The sequence below is a fragment of the Myxocyprinus asiaticus genome, chromosome 8, assembly GCF_019703515.2.
Source record: "Myxocyprinus asiaticus isolate MX2 ecotype Aquarium Trade chromosome 8, UBuf_Myxa_2, whole genome shotgun sequence".
NCBI lineage: Eukaryota > Metazoa > Chordata > Actinopteri > Cypriniformes > Catostomidae > Myxocyprinus > Myxocyprinus asiaticus.
In genome coordinates, this window is record NC_059351.1 from 17,798,027 (window position 1) to 17,818,910 (window position 20,884).

At 37.2% G+C, this 20,884-nt stretch overlaps 1 protein-coding gene across 3 annotated transcripts in view; it reads right to left on the bottom strand.

Moving 5' to 3' along the window:
• LOC127445108 (E3 ubiquitin-protein ligase HECW2-like) overlaps positions 1-20,884 on the bottom strand; it is a 94,800-nt gene that overhangs the window by 56,967 nt on the left and 16,949 nt on the right. For all 3 annotated transcript variants that reach the window (XM_051704907.1, XM_051704906.1, XM_051704905.1), the window contains exon 2: positions 9,231-11,127. In XM_051704907.1, coding sequence (XP_051560867.1) covers positions 9,231-9,564 — 334 coding nt within the window. In that variant the 5' untranslated portion in view covers positions 9,565-11,127. The remainder of the gene's footprint in view (positions 1-9,230; positions 11,128-20,884) is intronic.

The following is a 20,884-nucleotide window of genomic DNA, read 5'->3' on the forward strand; positions in this document are numbered from 1 at the left end:
CTGAGGTTAAAAAAAAAAATTAAAAAAAGCCTAAGAAAACAGCGGCACACACACACTTTGGGAATCTCGAAACTGCAGCAATGTTATAAAATACTCAGAAGCCATGAATATTAGTAAACATGAAACAGAAACTTCACCGGAAAAATTGAAACTTAAAAATGAACTGTATTGGTCGTTTACATGTCTCAGACGGCCCATCACGGGTAAGCAGCCTATACTCTGTGATGTCGCGACCTTAAGAATTAAATCGGCCAAATGGGAAAATTGACAGATAATTAAAAAATTCAGAATATCGGCCAATTCACACCTGGAGTCACAAGTTCGAATCCAGGGTGTGCTGAGTGACTCCAGCCAGGTCTCCTAAGCAACCAAATTGGCCCGGTTGCTAGGGAGGGTAGAGTCACATGGGGTAACCTCCTCGTGGTCACTATAATGTGGTTCTCGCTCTCGGTGGGGTGCGTGGTGAGTTGTGCATGGATGCTGCGGAGAGTAGCGTGAAGCCTCCACACACGCTATGTTTCTGCGGTAATGCGCTCAACAAGCCATGTGATAAGATGCGTGGATTGACGGTCTCAGACGCAAAGGCAACTGAGATTCGTCCTCCGCCACCCGGATTGAGGCGAGTCACTAAGTCACCACAAGGACTTAGAGCACACTGGGAATTGGGCATTCCAAATAAAAAAAATTACCACTACACTCAACATGAAATAAAAAATGACACTATTTACTTTCTCAGTACAAGTTTTATTGTGCACAACTCATCAGTGCATGTTATTTAAAAAAAAAAAGAAAATGTCATTGGACAGGACTGACACTTTAAAAAAAAAAATAACATGCAAATTTTTTCACATATCCAATACTGTTTGCCTCTGAAATAAGATGCATTTTAGAAGTCTAATTTCATAGCTAATATTTTATGTATCCTTAAGATACAATTAAAGAATATTTTCACACATTTTGCGTAATTTGGCAAAATTACAGCTTGATTGGAAATGACGCCCAATAAAAATATTATGCCTACAAGTGATGTTTACCTTAAATATTCTCTGTTTTCTTCAAACATCACTTCATGTCTCATATTTCATCTCAAGCATGTTCTTCGCTGACAATTTTATCAACTTCGTTAGAAAGTACAGAAACTTCATTGAGGACAAAAATGTTTGGTGTGGTGAAAATAATGCCACAACTGTGGGACAGTTGTATTTTATGAAAAATTTATATAAATCATTTTCACACAATACATTTTTAAATGTTTTATGTTTATTTCACTCTCAGTTTAGATTATCATAGTTTTTAACATGTAATTATTTGTATTTTTATAATAGATTTTCATAGATTAATATTGAAACTCTGGGTCTGACAAAGTAAACAAAAAAAAAGCTGATATCTATTTGTTTTGAGATATACAGGTGCATCTCAATAAATTAGAATGTTGTGGAAAAGTTCATTTATTTCAGTAATTCAACTCAAATTGTGAAACTTGTGTATTAAATAAATTCAATGCACACAGACTGAAGTAGTTTAAGTCTTTGGTTCTTTTAATTGTGATGATTTTGGCTCACATTTAACAAAAACCCACCAATTCACTCTCTCAAAAAATTAGAATACATAATAAGACCAATAAAAAAAATTTTTTAGTGAATCGTTGGCCTTCTGGAAAGTATGTTCATTTACTGTATATGTACTCAATACTTGGTAGGGGCTCCTTTTGCTTTAATTACTGCCTCAATTCGGCGTGGCATGGAGGTGATCAGTTTGTGGCACTGCTGAGGTGGTATGGAAGCCCAGGTTTCTTTGACAGTGGCCTTCAGCTCATCTGCATTTTTTGGTCTCTTGTTTCTCATTTTCCTCTTGACAATACCCCATAGATTCTCTATGGGGTTCAGGTCTGGCGAGTTTGCTGGCCAGTCAAGCACACCAACACCATGGTCATTTAACCAACTTTTGGTGCTTTTGGCAGTGTGGGCAGGTGCCAAATCCTGCTGGAAAATGAAATCAGCATCTTTAAAAAGCTGGTCAGCAGAAGGAAGCATGAAGTGCTCCAAAATTTCTTGGTAAACGGGTGCAGTGACTTTGGTTTTCAAAAAACACAATGGACCAACACCAGCAGATGACATTGCACCCCAAATCATCACAGACTGTGGAAACTTAACACTGGACTTCAAGCAACTTGGGCTATGAGCTTCTCCACCCTTCCTCCAGACTCTAGGACCTTGGTTTCCAAATGAAATACAAAACTTGCTCTCATCTGAAAAGAGGACTTTGGACCACTGGGCAACAGTCCAGTTCTTCTTCTCCTTAGCCCAGGTAAGACGCCTCTGACGTTGTCTGTGGTTCAGGAGTGGCTTAACAAGAGGAATAAGACAACTGTAGCCAAATTCCTTGACACATCTGTGTGTGGTGGCTCTTGATGCCTTGACCCCAGCCTCAGTCCATTCCTTGTGAAGTTCACCCAAATTCTTGAATCGATTTTGCTTGACAATCGTAAGGCTGCGGTTCTCTCGGTTGGTTGTGCATCTTTTTCTTCCACACTTTTTCCTTCCACTCAACTTTCTGTTAACATGCTTGGATACAACACTCTGTGAACAGCCAGCTTCTTTGGCAATGAATGTTTGTGGCTTACCCTCCTTGTGAAGGGTGTCAATGATTGTCTTCTGGACAACTGTCAGATCAGCAGTCTTCCCCATGATTGTGTAGCCTAGTGAACCAAACTGAGAGACCATTTTGAAGGCTCAGAAAAGCTTTGCAGGTGTTTTGAGTTGATTAGCTGATTGGCATGTCACCATATTCTAATTTTTTGAGATAGTGAATTGGTGGGTTTTTGTTAAATGTGAGCCAAAATCATCACAATTAAAAGAACCAAAGACTTAAACTACTTCAGTCTGTGTGCACTGAATTTATTTATTACACGAGTTTCACAATTTGAGCTGAATTACTGAAATAAATGAACTTTTCCATGACATTCTAATTCATTGAGATGCACCTGTATATATATATAATACTTGTCTACCTGATCCTCCAGCATCTTCACAAGGTCCTTTGCTGTTGTTCTGGGATTGATTTGCACTTTTTTTGCACCAAAGTACATTCATCTCTAGGAGACAGAATGCGTCTCCTTCCTGAGCGGTATGATGACTGCGTGGTCCCATGGTGTTTATACTTGCGTACTTTTGTATGTACAGATGAACGTGGTACCTTCAGGCATTTGGGAATTGCTCCCAAGGATGAACCAGACTATGAATACATCCACAGGTACACCTCCAATTCAGTACACCTCCTATCAAAAGCTAATTGGCTAATTGGCTAAAGGCTTGACATCATTTTCTGGAATTTTCCAAGCTGCTTAAAGGCACAGTTAACTTAGTGTACGTTAACTTCTGACCAACTGGAATTGTGATATAGTCAATTAAAAGTGAAACAATCTGTCTGTAAACAATTGTTGGAAAAATTACTTGTGTCATGCATAAAGTAGATGTCCTAAACGACTTGCCAAAACTATAGTTTGCCAATATTAAATCTGTGGAGTGGTTAAAAAATGAATATATATATATATATATATATATATATATATATATATATATATATATATATATACACACACACACACACACACACACACACACACACACTACCGGTCAAAAGTTTTGAAACACTTGACCGAAATGTTTCCCATGATCTTAAAAATCTTTTGATCTGAAGGCGTATGCTTAAATGTTTGAAATTAGTTTTGTAGACAAAAATATAATTGTGCCACCATATTAATTTATTTCATTATAAATCTAAAATTTAATTACAAAAAAATTGATGACTTGGACCAAATAATAAAGAAAAGAAGCCAATAAGTGCCCAGCATATAGACGGGAACTCCTTCAATACTGTTTAAAAAGCATCCCAGGGTGATACCTCAAGAAGTTGTTTGAGAAAATGTCAAGAGTACATGTCTGCAAATTCTAGGCAAAGAGTGACTACTTTGAAGATGCTAAAATATAACACAGTTTTGATTTATTTTGGATTTTGTTTAGTCACAACATAATTCCCATAGTTCCATTTATGTTATTCCATAGTTTTAATGACTTTACTATTATTCTAAAATGTGAAAAAAAAATTATAATAAAGAATGAGTAAGTGTTTCAAAACTTTTGACCGGTAGTGTGTGTGTGTATATATATATATATATATATATATATATATATATATATATATATATATATATATATATATATATATATATAAAGTAAATAGTAGTATAGATAGTAAGTTAATAACTTCATCCACTAGCTGCACGTATTTCTATAGAGAACGTGCTTTAAAAATTTCAAGTTATTAGTTGAATATAGTTGATGCTCAATGTATAATACTAATCTCCCTGAAAGACGATAATTTCAAGAGGCAGGTAAAAAGAAGGCACTACCAAACTGACTGGCAGTTATTCAGAGCAGACAGATGGCATTGTGGGTAAACTGAGTTCATGAGCACATTAGCTACAATTTCCAGTCTGAGCCTGTTTAATCAATACAGCCACACAAACCAGAGACCCAACAACCCACTGATGAGTTTCTCTTGCTCTCTCCCTTCCGCTTCTTGCTTCAGGACAAACAGTATCTGAACAAAAAGAGTGAAAAACATCTAATGACAAAACACAATTAACAATTCGTTCTATTTAGGGAGTACTACCGTACACTGTATCCTAACCAGTAGTGACGCAAAAGTAGCCAGCAAAAAGTTATTTGTTCACACACTGAAAGCACATATGCTGTTTAACCTAACATTTACAGCCAGTCAGAACATATAATGTTTAATATGTGCATGCGTAGCAGGTTTTTGACCAGTGGGATTTTGGATTAAAGGTGCATTCACAGTGAAAGCGATTTAATCACTGGAAATTGCCAAGTTGTGTCCTGCTGGTGAGGAAAGGTTTAGAGAAGAGGTTTTGTTCGAGGTATGATGGTAGTCTGTGATGTATAATTGTGGGACAGCACTATTCATTTTGTCAGAGACTCTTTGTCTTTGAACAGAATAGCCTTGTGTACCGTGATCTATAGCAAGTCATGTAAAAGTATATCACAGAGCTGACACTGGGCATCTGTTACAGCATGTCTACAAGAGCCACAATTCACTTTTCTGTGTCACATGACTCCCGTAAAATTCAATCACCTTCATCTCCAGATCAGTAGCATCTAACATCAACATGTTTCCCAGAAAAACCTGTTAAATCCCTTTAGAGTTCAGTGAGTACATGCTCCAAGCCCGTGAACAAAACATATATATATTTTACTTTTGAGTTTTTTTGTTTGTCCTTTTCATTGTTCTCAGTGGTGATTCTAAATACATAGTTATTATTGTAATACAGTATTTTTTTTTCAGTATTACAGTAAAAATATATATTTTTAGTATATTTAATATATATATATATATATATATATATATATATATATATATATATATATACATATATATATACACACACATAATATTTTCAATATATTTTACAAAATTAAATAACTATTAAATAAATTAATTTATAAATATTTATTTTTAATAAATATTTTGTGTTTTTTTCCATATTACAGTCATGAGAACTGGATGAAAATGTGCTGGTCATGAAAATCTAAATAAAAACAATGCAAAAAAAATGTTCCTAAAAATAAGCTTTTATAATAAATATAAATATGTACACTACCGGTCAAAAGTTTTGAAACACGACTGAAATGTTTCTCATGATCTTAAAAATCTTTTGATCTGAAGGCGTATGCTTAAATGTTTGAAATTAGTTTTGTAAACAAAAATGTAATTGTGCCAACATATTAATTTATTTCATTATAAAACTAAAATGTAATAAAAAAAAATGTTTTTGAAATTGATGACTTGGACCAAACAATAAAGAAAAGCAGCCAATAAGTGCCCAACATAGATGGGAACTCCTTCAATACTGTTTAAAAAGCATCCCAGGGAGATACCTCAAGAAGTTGTTTGAGAAAATGTCAAGAGTACATGTCTGCAAATTCTAGGCAAAGGGTGACTACTCTGAAGATGCTAAAATATAACAGTTTTGATTTATTTTGGATTTTGATTAGTCACAACATAATTCCCATAGTTCCATTTATGTTATTCCATAGTTTTGATGACTTTACTATTATTCTAAAATGTGAAGAAAAAAATTATAATAAAGAATGAGTAAGTGTTTCAAAACTTTTGACCGGTAGAGAGAGAGAGAGAGAGAGAGAGAGAGAGAGAGAGTGAGTGAGTGAGTGAGTGTGTGTGTGTGTGTATAAGCTTAAATAGAATTTCTTGTTTCTTTTAAATTTAAAATATGACCCAGGATGTATTTGACAGGTTTCGTGAGATTTTAGAATTTGCCATCTTTGCATGGCCGAGATGCAATTATCATAAAAGCTCAAGTATGTAATATCACCTACAAGTAATAAAATCCTGTTAATAAGAAGAGATGAACTGCTGCAACACAAATATCTTTGATAAATGTTATTTGTTTCTTCCCTTTAAAGATGAACTCAATACAGCCATATCACCCTGTAGCTCAAGACTGGTTGCCTACTGAAGCTAAGCAGGGTTGAGCTTGGTCAGTACCTGGATGGGAGACCTCATGGGGAAAACTAAGGTTGCTGCTGGGACAAGTGTTAGAGAGACCAGCAGAGGGTGCTCACCCTGTGGACTGTGTGGGTCCTAACAACTCAGTGTAGTGATGGGAAAACTGTGCTGTAAAAAGGCACCATCCTTTGGATGACACATTAAACTAAGGTCCTGACTCTCTGTGGTCATTAAAAATCCCACAGCACCTCTCATAAAGAGTAGGGGTGTAACCCTGTTGTCCTGGCCAAATTCCCCCCATTGGCCTTTCTCAATCATGGCCTCCTAATAATCCCCATCCATTAATTGGATCTATAACTTGCCTCTCCACCAATGTGTGGTGAGCATACTGGTGCACTATGGTGGATGCTGCACACTGGTGGTGGTTCAGGAGAGTTCACTGTGTAAAATGCTTTGAGTGTAGTGTCAGAAAAGTGCTATATAAATGTAATGTTCATTCACTTTATTTGAACACATTTGAAAAGAAAGATAAATTGTGTTAACTAAAAAAAAAAAAAAAATCATGCAATTAATCATAATTGTTTTAATCTATAGATATATGGCCAGACCAAAAATAAATAAATTAAAAAATAAACTTTTTCAAAACTATTTTCAATGCAACTAATAAGGCACTTATACCTCAACCTCCAAATTAATCCATCACACCTCTGACACATTAACCCTGCTGTAAGAAATTATCTAGATTAAGCCGGTTGCTTTGTTTCTCTGTAACATGTCATATGTCAGGCTCAGTCACTCCTAAGGCTATGAATGGAGCTCAAGATGCTCTGAGTGAATTGATGGCTGGCACAGTCCCTGAGCAGGGGCTTTTCCCTGGGACAGGCCACAGAGGATTTTCCCAGTTCAGATCGATGGCTCCATGCAGATGGCTATAGTAATGTGAGGGATCGCCTTTCACTGACCATGACTGTCAACTGGCCCTTAAAACCATGTGCTCTATACTACAGCTGCCAAAGAAGGGTGGAGATTACAGTAGAATGAGAGTAAAACCTTATTCTTACTGACACATGTAACCTGTATAATCCATAACAATTTAATTTAATAACTCACTCCAACTCAAAAGAAAGTCAATTAATGGTTAATTCCATTGCAGTTGTTCTGATAGTCAGTCTCTTGGGCTAAAAGTGCATTGAGCTTGCTCATGGTTGGTTACAATCTCATGGGAAAAGTTTAGCTCATCCTCCCACCTCTCCTCTACAAATCAAAACTACAGCGGTTATGAGCTCTCAAGGCCATCAGCAATAATGCTGAGTAATTAGATTTATCCTTCAGTGCGTGTAAAGGCTTGATGTACAAGGAGAAAAAGAGAGCGAGAGGGTAACAAAAGATAAAAGGCAGTTAATGACAGTTAAAGGCAATTAAGCAGATGCATAACTGACTCAGCAGTTTTTCTGTCTTTATTTGCTCATTCACTTTCAATAGCTCTTTGTTGTGCTAGGCCTCTCTCATAATAAACACAGGTCACAGCCTGTTCATATTTAGCTTAGTGGAGCAGTAAAAAAGACAACCATCAGTTCTCCAGCAGTCAGCCACCCTTTCAGGTCAGAAATGACTCCCCTGTTTAGTATATCACTGTAACTCAAGAAGCTTTTCCCAAACCCTGTTTATACATCTCTAAAAATCACCCAAACCAAATGATTTTTCTGTGAAATCAACTTCAAAAATCATTTTTATGCAAACTGTCAAATGATGCAATAATTTATGTAATTTTGTATTTGACTGATTTACACAGAAATGTATTTTTTTGTGTCTTTTTTGCATATGCAAACCAGTGCTGGGGGTAATACGTAATAATAAACAAATGTTATAAATTACTTTGTAGAAGTAATGGATTAAATTGTCTTTTTTAGGCTTTTAGCTGTCTAAACTGCAAGCAACTCAACGTTTATAAAGGGGTATAGTCCTTGCATGCAAACTACAGTATATGGAAAAAAGATCTGCCAACCAAACATAGCGCTACTGTTCAGAAATAGAGAGAGCTTTAGCAAACTGTAGATGAGAAAAAGTACGTTTAACATACTTAGTTACGTTCATTATGGGGTAATGTGATAATGTAACATTTTATCTTTTAAAAGAAACATTCCCCATACTGTTCAAAGATCTATACAATCTCTTGTAACACTTTCTCCAATGTTTGACATTCTAAAATAGCTGTGTCCCAAATCGCATACTGCTTCACTCTTCTATGGCATTTTGAAGAGTAAGTTATGTGAATAGTGTGTTCACACTGAAAATGCAATGAAAAAGAATTGTACTATAAGTACCTGGATGATGTACTTCTCAACCGACTACAGAAACCTACAGAAACTTTGAAGAAGACAGCACTTTGCAAATGTGAGTTGAATGCTTTACCATAACCCCACACTGTGTGAATATGTACATTACTTGACATACTGTATAAGTGATGGACTGAGGTTGATTAACATGTTAAAGCTAGTGGCAACACATCACGTGCATTTGAAACATCATTTCCTTCAGCTGAAAACTGCTAAATGCTTCCATGTAGTAACCATAAGCGGTTCATTTGAGATGATACTTCACCTCATGCACAAGATGTCAGAGTGCATAGTTTATAGTGTCTTATTTGGGACACAGCTTATGCATTTGTCCCCCAAACAACTCACCTATATGGTACAGCCCAATCCAGTCAGTGGCATCCACTTCCTCCTTAATGTCCCAAGAGATGACCAGGTTTTGTCCTCGCCCAAGCGTGAACTGGTACGTCGAGGCTGTTAAAGAGGAACGGCTGTCCGACGTCACCAGGTTGGTGTCACTGTTGGCACGCTGTAGGCCCATTGGTTCTGGGGGTCCTCCTCTAGAACTCCCCACATTCCCAGAACCACTCTGCGCTGAGAGGCTGCGGAGATTCTCTGGGCTTAGCGTGTAGCGCATATGTGGGCTGCGCCTCCGCACCACTAGGAGGTGTTCACGGGCAGTGGTGGTAGTGCCAGTGGCCATAGTGACTTGGGTAGAGGGGTGAGGAGTGTGGTGAGGGGAAGGGGTCGGGTGATGAGGAGGGTGAGGGTGGGGGCGGGAACGGGGAGGGAGGACTGCCGTGGCTAGCGAGGGGCGAATGGTGGAGGTCGTATAGAGACGGGGGCAAGAAATGGGTGCCAAATGGGCACAAAACAGGGTTGAGATTTGGGTTTGGGCCCAAAAAAAGTGTCAAAATACACACTCACAGCCCTACTTTTCAGAGGTCTTCTCCTTATAAAAGTTCCCTGGAAGTGGGATTTGGCATCTAAAAAGATAATCCACTTCCAAAATATCCAACACCCTTGAGAAATATAATAAGCATCCAATCCCGGAAAGAAAGAGTTGGGCTGGGCATCCCAAATCCAGCTCACATGTTGTCTGATGCCATCTAGATTTCTCGAAGGTCTTCGAGAAAGTTTGGCATCTATAATCCACTTCCGAAATATCCAACACCCTTGAGTTTACGACCTTTACACATCCAATCCTAAAGAAGCCTGGGCATCCAAACCCAACTTACTGGGTGTCTGATCCTAGGCTGATCTCTTAAAGGTCTATCTTCAGAGTCTTCAAGGAATGGTGGAGGTCAGGGAAGAATGAAATGGGTGCCAAATGTGCAGAAAAATGGGGCGAAGAAGTTGAGATTTGGGTTGAGGCCCAAAAGGGGCCAACAAACCCACTCACAGTCCTAGTTTGCAGAGTTTTTCTCCTTCTCAAAATGTTTTCTGGAAGTAGGGTTTGGCATCTATAATTCACTTCCAAAATATCCAACACCCTTGAGTTTATGACCTTGACATATCCAATCCAGAAGAAGCCTGGGCTTCAAAACCCAACTCACTGGATGTCTGATCCCAGTCAGATCTCTCAAAGGTCCATATTCAGAGTCTTCAAGGAATGGTGGAGGTTAGGGAGTAAGAAAAGGGTGTCAAACATGCAGAAAAATGGGACGAAAAAGGTTGAGATTTGGATTGAGGCCCAAAAAGGGCCAACAAACCCACTCAGGCCCTAGTTTGGAAAGTTTTTCTCCTTTTCCAAGTTCTCTGGAGCTTGGGTTTGGCATCTATTATCCATTTCCAACATACCAAACACCCTTGTGTTTACGATCTTAAGGTATCTTAAAGACATCCAATCCAGAAGAAGGCTGGACTTCCAAAACCCAACTCACTGGGCATATGATCCCAACCAGATCTCTCAAAGGTACATATTCAGACTCTCCAAGGAATAATATCATGGAAAGATGGTAAGCAGATAATAAAACGAACAAAAAACCTTCTCAGTATCATCACTCTTAAAATTGCTGTCTGAATGAAAATTGGACATCTCCTGCTATCGGCATTATTGCTTCCTCTGTCTGATGCAGGCTGGATTTCTCCTGTCCATTTGTGAAAACCAAAATTGCAATAAGAATTGAATTTGTGATATAATAAATCTGATCTCCGCTTTTATTTTCAGGTTCAGAAGATGGGTTGAAACAGAAAAGGATTCCTGCGATGCTGGGGTTGGTCAATGGGGCAGATACCATAGACGTAAATGGAGGAAAAATGGTACCTAAAAAAAAAGGAGAAAAGAGGAGGAGGGGTAAATATTATGTGGTAGAAAAACAGTGGAATCTATCTATGAATCAATGACAATAAAGTTGATGACAATGATGATGGTGTTGGTAACAAAGTCAACATGAAATCAAAATGAACCTTATGTGATTTTCTTAAAACATATTCATGGTCTTATTGTGAATGATTCATCAGTTATTCCAAAAATAGAACATGTTTGTTTTCTTAATTCTTAATCAAAATGTAATATCTTGCTCCACCTCCAAAACGACTTCCCTTTTTCGGCTGACATCACCAGTGCCTCTTATTTTTCAGCCCCTCCCCTCCAAACACCTGTCATATAGATAACACTTTTCACGTACCAATCAATGCTCGATGGATGAAATCCAAATCCAAATCCCCTGTTTCACTTGAAATACTTCACATTAAAGTAAAATGTTGCAAAAGGCATTTCATGTTGACTTTAAATGGCAGGGTTACGAGGTACATTAGAACAAAAAATTCAAACGATACCACGTTTGTATGCGTATATATTTTTTTTTTCATTGAATATCCTGTTTCACGCTGAGATAAGTCACAATACATCACACAGAAATAGCCGAAGGCAGGTTGTAAACATTGTTTCTAAATCAACCATTACCAATATTAATGCATAATAAACATTTTCTGTTTTCAGAATTTTGTAGAGAATTCTGTCAAGTATTATAGTAAATATTGTGTAAAATAAGTATTCAATTTCAGAAAATCTCATTTGCCATCATAAAATGATGTGTATGATGTTATTAAATTTGCCATCGGCCACACTGCTCTCTAGATATCGGCATTGGCCTTTGAAAAAGATTGAAAAAGATTGTGCTGAATATTGACTCTTAATTTCAAATAAATATCAACAGCAAAAAGACTTACATTGATATATATTATTTTCATCTCTTTTTTAATCTCTCCTTATACTTCACCGATTATACCATCTCTTTCCTCCCATTTTCCCCTCTCTCTTTCTCTCCATTTATCCTGTTGTAAGAGTGCGTCTCCCATGCGGCTCCTAAATCAGTTGTCAGTGAAGGTTTTCAAAAGGGTGTGAAACAGCAATGCGGCCTGCCCAGTTTACCTCAGCATGTCCTGGCTACAGACTAAACACAAACACATGAGCTGTCTGCATACTACTGCCAAAATCACTCTGTATACAACCACAAGCTTTCTCGCAGTGCTAATGGGTCAGGGTATTTTCTGGCAAACGACCCTAATGTCCGTAGGCTAGTCAAAATGAGCAAACGCATACCAACATTTCAAATATCACTATGCAAATGAATGGCAAACAGTAGCTCTGTTCCAAAACCTACCGAATTGCTTACTTAACATCATAGGTCCATCAGAGTATTGTAACGCATTTTAGAGTATCATGATATTAGCTTAGCAACATGCTAACATCTAGCTCAACTGGGGTCATGTCTAATAGGTAAACATCCAGACGCAAAGTCTCACGAGAGTCCCATGTTACGTTCACACTGTGTTTATTATGTCTATTTGGATTCCCACAGAAACCCTACAGCATTTTACGAGTCATGAGTACATGTACATGAGCGCGGTATCGGAACCGATTCCAATATCAGTATCGTATCGGGACACCCCTACAAATTTCAATATATATCAAACATGATATATATCGATATAGACCAAAAATGTCAGGGCTCATGATATACGTTTTTCTTATCGCCAACCCCTTACCAGTGTTTTGAAGATTTACCATGATAATACCATGTTTTTTGGATACTATAGCCATTCTAATACAATGGTATTCTTTGAAGTATATTGAAGTAGCAAGTAATCAAAGAGTACCATGTTTAAAGGTACATTTACGAATTTGGCAGACACTTTTATACAAAGTGACTTTCAGTATATTCAAGGTACACATTTGATCAGTTTATGTGTTCCCTGAATCAAACCTATGATTTTGTCTTTGCTAGCGCCATGCTTTACCAGTTGATCTACAGGAACCACTTAAAGTACCATGGTATTATCATCTAATACCACCACAGTACTTTATGGGGCAGTTCATAAATACATATTATAAATACATTAATGCTGCAAGATTCCCATTTAGGGCTTCCTCAGTTAGACACTGTCAACATAAAAAGCAAACAACAACTCTGGTCCACTGCCAATGAAAAAAGATTGTATTTGATAATTTTATGTTTTTAAATACACCACAAATGTTTGCGTTAAACAGAGTGAAGCCATTGTGATAAATAGCAGTTGGATGGGTAATGCGGATCCAATTACCCAGATTCAGAGAAATGGAGAGAAACAGACAGATGGAGCAACTGAGAAACAGAAGACAAAGGGATAAAACAGAGAGAGTGAAAGCATGATGGAAGAGTAGAAGTTACATAACTATAACAGGGACATACAGAGAGAGAGAGAGAGAGAGAGATGAATGTAACCTGTGATTAAAACCATATCTTGGATGTAGCATTTAAATCGAAGCCATGCAGTTAATTGTAAAAATGGCTACAAATATTGTTTACACTGCTAGGTGAAACCAAAACTAAGTATGAGCAATAGTAAGAGTGATGCTAGCCTTAAAAATCCAGCAGTCTTTTCATGACTTACTAATGATGTTGCTTCAGTTTAGCATGTGAATACCCTGATGTACTGTGATTAAAGAACAGTGAGTGATAAAAGCATGAGCAAGTGAGTATATCGGTCTTTATATCTGAAGTTGAGGGGGTCCCAACGGCAGTCTGATGCTTATGCAACTGCTATGCTGTTTTCACTCTCCCACACATTTCTGCAGCATTGTTTAAAAGTGAGGGAAAGATGGGGAGATTGGGGGGTGACAGGTGGAGTATGTTTACCTTTTTGTGAGGTGTTTGTGTCTTTGGTGTTATTCTGCAGCACACATTTGTCAAACAGAACATGCAAACCTATAAAAATTTGCTGAAATCCACATGCGTTGGTGTGGCAACATTCAAATCATGGTTGAAGGTCTCAACTGGGAAAACATTTGATTTTTGTATTGGGTTTAATGTTTGCATTACTGTATTTTGTTGTATTCACCTACTCATTGGTCACTTATTTTTCACTATAATTATAGTAAATAAAACATTACTTAAAGGGAATATATTTCTACACTTTTGTAGCATTTTATTTTTAAGTACACTTATAATGTTAGATATGTCGTGACTTCGTTTATGATTGGCTAATCTTTTTGCATGTGTTATGAGTGACTATGCCATGTTAAGTTGCTGAATATTGATTAAATGTTAATACCTGTATGTAAACATGGGTGGACATATGTTAATGAGCTCGCAGTTATGTCAATTTTTGCTGCTTAGATATCATAAATGGTCTGGGTGGACTAGGGTGAATGTCTGAATGTTTGAATCTACATGGTACATCAAATTCATTTATATCGAAAAAGCAAGAAAAAAAACTGTTTTCCATACATGGTCAAAGGGGTCATCGTCCCCCTCGATTTGCCTCGAGCCCTCATCTGGCAACGTTTATGCCTCTCATCATCACTGGAATGGCATTTTGAGCACCAAAAATGGGTCGTTTCTAAAAACAGTGTGGCCGCGACCTAACAACATAATATTTAATATTGATGATTATGTTCACCACAGTATTTCAGATGGCACATTAACTCGCGTGCAGTGTGTTGTGCTCACCAAAACATCATATATTTCAAGTCTTTTCTGCTGTCACCTTTTCTTTCTGCTAAAATTAGCTATCATCACAGTTCCACAAAGCTTCTGATAAAAGTGTTCATCATGAATTCAACCGATCTGCTTATATGTACACTGCTGTCAGAGCAAATTCTCAGAGGAGCAACCGCTCTACTTTACAACATCAACAGCAGACTCAGGAATGCATTGCAACACACGTTAAACTGAGGGGACGCTTTGAAAAAATGATTTGGCGTCAGTTGAACTGTAACTAACTAAATGTTGAAACTTCAATTATAAATAGGGATAAAACACCCTGTTAAAGCTGTCATTTAGAACGATTGAGACCAATATCGTAAGTTACACATTGTAGAGTCTGCTGTCATGTTGCAGAGTGGGTCGTGCTTTTTCCCTAAAATCCCACTAGAATCATATTCTACAGTTTGAAAACAACAATCTACACAAAAATTCCTAGTCGCTCATGAATTTGGCCAAACTTATCAATACCACGATAACCAAACAAGCAACTTTAAAGGTGCACTCAGTACTTTTTGTGTTTATGTTGTCTTGGACAACACTGACACCTAGAGGCTTGGATGCAGCATCATGCAATACAATAGTTTTCAGTTACAGATGCCATTGTAGGAAGTCACTATTCACAGTCAGCAATTACTAATTTAATCCATTATTGAAAGTGTCCAATAACAGGGCTGGTTACTGAGATTAAGCTAGTCGGCTAGTCATGTGATCCTAATATGGCAGCCCCCTTGAGAGAATAATGTAGCCCCCATGTAGAATAAAACAGCTTTAATAAGCTTACCTATATATGGTTAGATTCTTCATCTCATGTCAGTGGTCATGATTTTATACATAGGTTTCAAAATAACAATTCATTTATTTTTAATTATAATTTATAAGGAAAAAATTATTGAGTGCACCTTTAAATATCCCAGTCCTCTTTCCTTTGTCCCTCAAATTGAGTCTTTCCTCTCCTACTAAATGCAGATTTGTTTCTCAGTTTTTCATGGAAGCATCGCAGTAGGTGTTGGTAGCGGTGGAACTAAATAGGATCAAGAGGCATTTCACACTACCAAAAGAGTTGACAGGAAGGTTAGATATCACATTTATTATTCTCTCCTCTGATGTATGCAGTCCATGTGAGGGTCAGCAGGATATCTTCACACCAGTGATCTCTCTTACAGGGACTTCATGCTGAGATGCCTGAGAGACGGTCACAAGGGTGAAACTTCAAGAAATAACTAGGTCAATCATTTTCCTGATGTCCCCACATGCCATAACTACACAGAGTATGAGACTTTGCACCTATAGAGCGAAACAGTCGGGTTTCGGAAGTAAAAATCCCCATTACATTTTTCCATAGACTAGGGCTGTCACGATTATAAAATTTGGCTGACGAATAATTGTCAAACAAATAATTACGATTATGATGATTAATTGTCTGTTTTAGGGCTTTCACGATTAATTGTGATATAAATTGTCATATTTCTTAAGCTGCATGTGTTATTCATACACCTTACGAAGTAATTTTTACATAAGTTCAAACATTAAAATAGGGAGATATGATTTTCTTTTAAGGCATTAAAAACTTATGAATGACATGAAGAATAATGTTTTAAATATCAAAATATTTCTAAATACTTAAAATAAGTCTCTTTTTGGTCAACTTTAGTTTTATTCAATTTTACATTACACTGTTGTTTTTGGAACTCAAATATTTTAATAATATTTTTTTATAAAAAATATACATTTTGTATACATTTTTATTATAATTATTTTATATAATATTACTTTAAATTATATTACGTTATGCAACAGTAAAATATTTCTGTCCTAATTTCTTCACTTTTACATGTTATTTTAATTCTCTTTGACTAAACAAACAAGCCCTTATTTCTCATGAAGCATAACGTTTGAGATTTAGTTTCATCATTTTATCACTCCGCAGAAATACTGTAGAATAAGCGTGAATCTCCTCCACTGTGTCACTGCGTGTCATTAACACTGCTTGTATTAACCAGATATGACCTGGAACATTTTCCATTACACGATCATTCAATTATAGTAAAGCTGGTGAAGTGAAGTTTATATTTGTTTGTTTATATTTTCGTGGGAGTTTGGCGTGAGCCTCTGCTGACAGCACGAGCATCAGAGCATTTGAGAAGCGCTTCACTAGCTCTTCCGGACAGGAGCTGCTTTGGTTGATGTCCGCGGTGCGACTCAGTCACACTAGGAGTTCAACTGAATGACACATGAATAATTTTTTTTTTCAATTACATCATTCGCAGTGCTTCATGGGATTGTGGTTTGTACCCCCATGGAAGACAGTAAGTACACAGCTTTGTAATTTTGTCTTTTTGTCCGATTTTCAAATTCTTTTTTTGCCTGAAAACAAAGTTTGTGATGATGTGATTTACCTCAGAGCTGGTTGGTTTGGTTCATGGCTTAGAACTCTTTTATGAAGGATTTTATGAAAAAAAGAATGGGAAAAATACTTCTGGAACCCAGATGCTGAATAAGTGGGTGAGGCACTGTTAAGCTCTATTTAAAGGGATAACACACCCATGACTTACTTTCTTACTTGGAACACAAAAGGAGACTTTGCGAAAGATTTTGCAGCTTGTGCATCATATTCCAAGACTTCTGAAAGCATAGGATAGGTTTTGGTAAGAAAAAACTCTTAAAGGCATGGTCACATTTACATTTGCACAGTGAAATACATCAGGTGAAATGCAGTCATCTCAATGGAATTTTGCACGATGGACTTCCGGTGGCATTTTCCCCTCACGGATTTTGCATGGTGTTCAGATTTGTTTAACTTTGACAAGTGAATTTTCTGCACTGACCAATAGTAAATTGTGCATCCTTCTTCATCCACAGAATTTCATCGTGCAAAGGTTAATGTGACCGCGCGTGAAAATCTTGACGTACTTTGATGTCAAGTAATCACATGAATATGACTTTCGCTCAATAATAGGAATGGAAAAATATATAGTGGTTCAAAAATGTGATGATGCGCATCGTGGAGATTGCGCTTTTTATCATGTCTATTCTATCCAAAATGCGCAACGTCCTACACCTATTTCTTGCGGGCATGCAAATGAAAATCGCTTTTTTGCACATTAGCAGCTGGTGTTGATGTGTTCATCTGAAACTGATGTAGAAAACGAGCGATGATAAACAATGATCATCATCTCATATTATCCGTTTCGCAGGCTGACACGCACGTGCTTCAGAAGTGCTTAAATCCTCTTGACAAACAAGCGAGGGGTGTTCATGCTTCTTCAATTAACATCTATATGATTTTAATATGTAACGTCAATGAAAGCACACTATAATAATGCGGTTTAGCATGAGGGATTGAATGTCCATCTTAAGCGCCAGAGTCAATATGCACTGCGAGAGAAAATTACAGTTTACAGAGGTCTAATTATAGTGCTATATTAATCTTCTATATATAATTTTGTATATAATGTATAAAAATGCTATGGGGGAATATAATCCTAATGTCAAATGTGATGTCTGAATTGATTACATTTTAGAGCCTACATTACAATATTTTTGATGTAATCAGTGAAAACACTATTTTAGACAAATAAAATATTAATTTAGAATATTTTAAATGTATGTAAGCATGTAAAAGCATACAGTATATCTAACATAATTCTGTATTTTCAGCTGAGCAGAATTATTAAAATGTTCATTTTGTGTCACCATTGCCCTGTGCTGGGCTGATTTTAGTCCCAGTACATCTCTGATCAAGGCCAGATCTACAACTGGGCTGATTGGGCCAGTGCCCAGGGGCCTCTGATGTCTAAGGGCCTCTGGCTTACGAGAGGAGATAATTAACGCAGCGTTTTGAAATAGCTGAATCCCGCTTGCAGAGATTCAGTCTGAGACACGTCCACTTTCTCTTAGCCAATGGATGGCATTTTATGAACATTTTATAAATAAATAGCTTCTTATTGGCTCTTATCGTTTCCCAGAAATAGTATTGACCAATCAGAGTCCAGTATTTAGCACCGCACCCATTTTTCACATTAGCGGTAATTCATATTGATGTGAGGTTTGTTAGGGTATGAATGTAATAATGGCGTTTCAGCGGTTCTATAGTGGAGCCAAAAAAGAAAAGTAAAGAAAGATAGAGAAACAAGAGAGGCTGTAGTGTTGGGTTAGGGTTAGGTCTGCTTCCACAGACAAAGGTATATAAACTTGCACACATACAATCCCAATTCTAAAAAAGTTGGGACAGTATGAAAAATGCAAAAACAAAAAGGAGTGATTTGTAAATTATATTCACCCTTTGCTATATTGAAAGCACTACAACTAAACATTATATGATGTTATACCTTGTGAATTTCATATTTTTATGTGCAGTAATTTCAAATAAGATGTTTGCAACACACTCCAAAAAAGTTGGGACAGTTGAGCGTTTACCATCTGAAACATCACCATTTCTTCTAATAACACTTATTAAGCATTTAGGCACTGAAGACACAAGTTTAAGTTTAGAAAGTAGAATTTTTCCCGATTACGATTATGCAGGTCTTCAGCTACACAAGTGTACGGGGTCTTCGTTGCCATATTGTTCACTTCATAATGCACCACACATTCACAATTTGAGATGGTCAGGACTGCAGGCAGGCCAATCTAGTACCCGCACTCTGTTTATTCAGCCAGTATGTGGTTTGAAGTTGTCCTGCTGAAAATTCCGAGATGCTCCTGGAAAAGACGGTGATGGATGGTAGTATATGCTGCTCCTAAATTTGTACATATCTGTCTGCATTAATGGTGCCCTCACAGATGTGCGGGCTACCCACGCCACTGGCACTGACACACCCCTGGCCCATAAAGACACTGGCTTTTGGACCTGATGCTGATAACAGCTTAGATGGTCCTTTCTCTCTTTGGCCTGGAGAACACAACGGCTGTGTTTTTCAAAAACTATTTGAAATGTGGACTCATCGGACCAAAAAACACAGTTCCACTGTTCTAATTTCCATCTAAGATGAGACCGAGCCCAGAGAAGTCGGCAGTGCTTTTGGACGGTGTTGATGTAGGGATTCTGCTTTGCATAGTAAAGTCTTATCTTGCATCTGTGGATGCAGCGGTGAATGGTGTTGACTAAAGAAGGTTTACTAAAGTAATCCCAAGCCAATGTTCATGATATCCATTACAGATGAATGATGTTTAAGACAGTGATGTCTGAGGGATCAGAGATCACGTGCATTCGAAGTGGGTTTTGTCTTGCCCTTTACACACTGAGATTTGACCCTATTCCTTAAATCTTTTAATTATATTGTGCACTGTAGAGGGCGAAATGCCCAAAATCCTTCCAATTTTTCTTTGGGGAACATTGTTCTCAAAGTGCTGGATTATTAGCTGAAGCAAATGTTGGAAAATTGACAAGTCTCAAATGATCCTTGCTCTTGAAGTACTAGGCTGTTTTTGGAGGATCCTTATATACAATGACATGATTGCCTCACCTGTTTAACATCTCCTGTTTCACATTGCCTTGTTATTTTAACTTGTCAAATTGTTATTAGTCTATTAGTCTCAACTTTTTTGGAGCATGTTGCAAACATCCGATTTGAAATTACTGTCCATAAAAATTTTTAAAAAAAAATACAAATAAAAATAAAAATCACAAGGTAAAACATCATATAATGTTTAGTTGTAGTGCTTTCAATATAGCAAACTCCATTTTGTATTTATTTGCATTTTTCATATTGTCCCAATTTTTATGGATTTTGGGTTGTACAGAAGGTGTGTTTGCTGATCACTGGGTGAGGATTAGAGGGAGAATGGTTGGATTTAGCGGTGACAGAACGCTTCTATTAATCCCTGTATTACCACTCCAATCTCATCTAGTTTCTGTTGCCTGATCGCCCCACCCTCTCTCTCTCTCTCTCCTCACAAACAGCTATCTTTAATTTTATCCCTGCCTCCCTCCTGCACCTGTCCTTATTTATGTTTTTCATTATGTTGGGATTTTTTTCCTTACATGTTTTTTTTTCCCCCAGACTGCACAGCATACGTCTCTCCTTTTATAGATTATAATAATTATTTTAA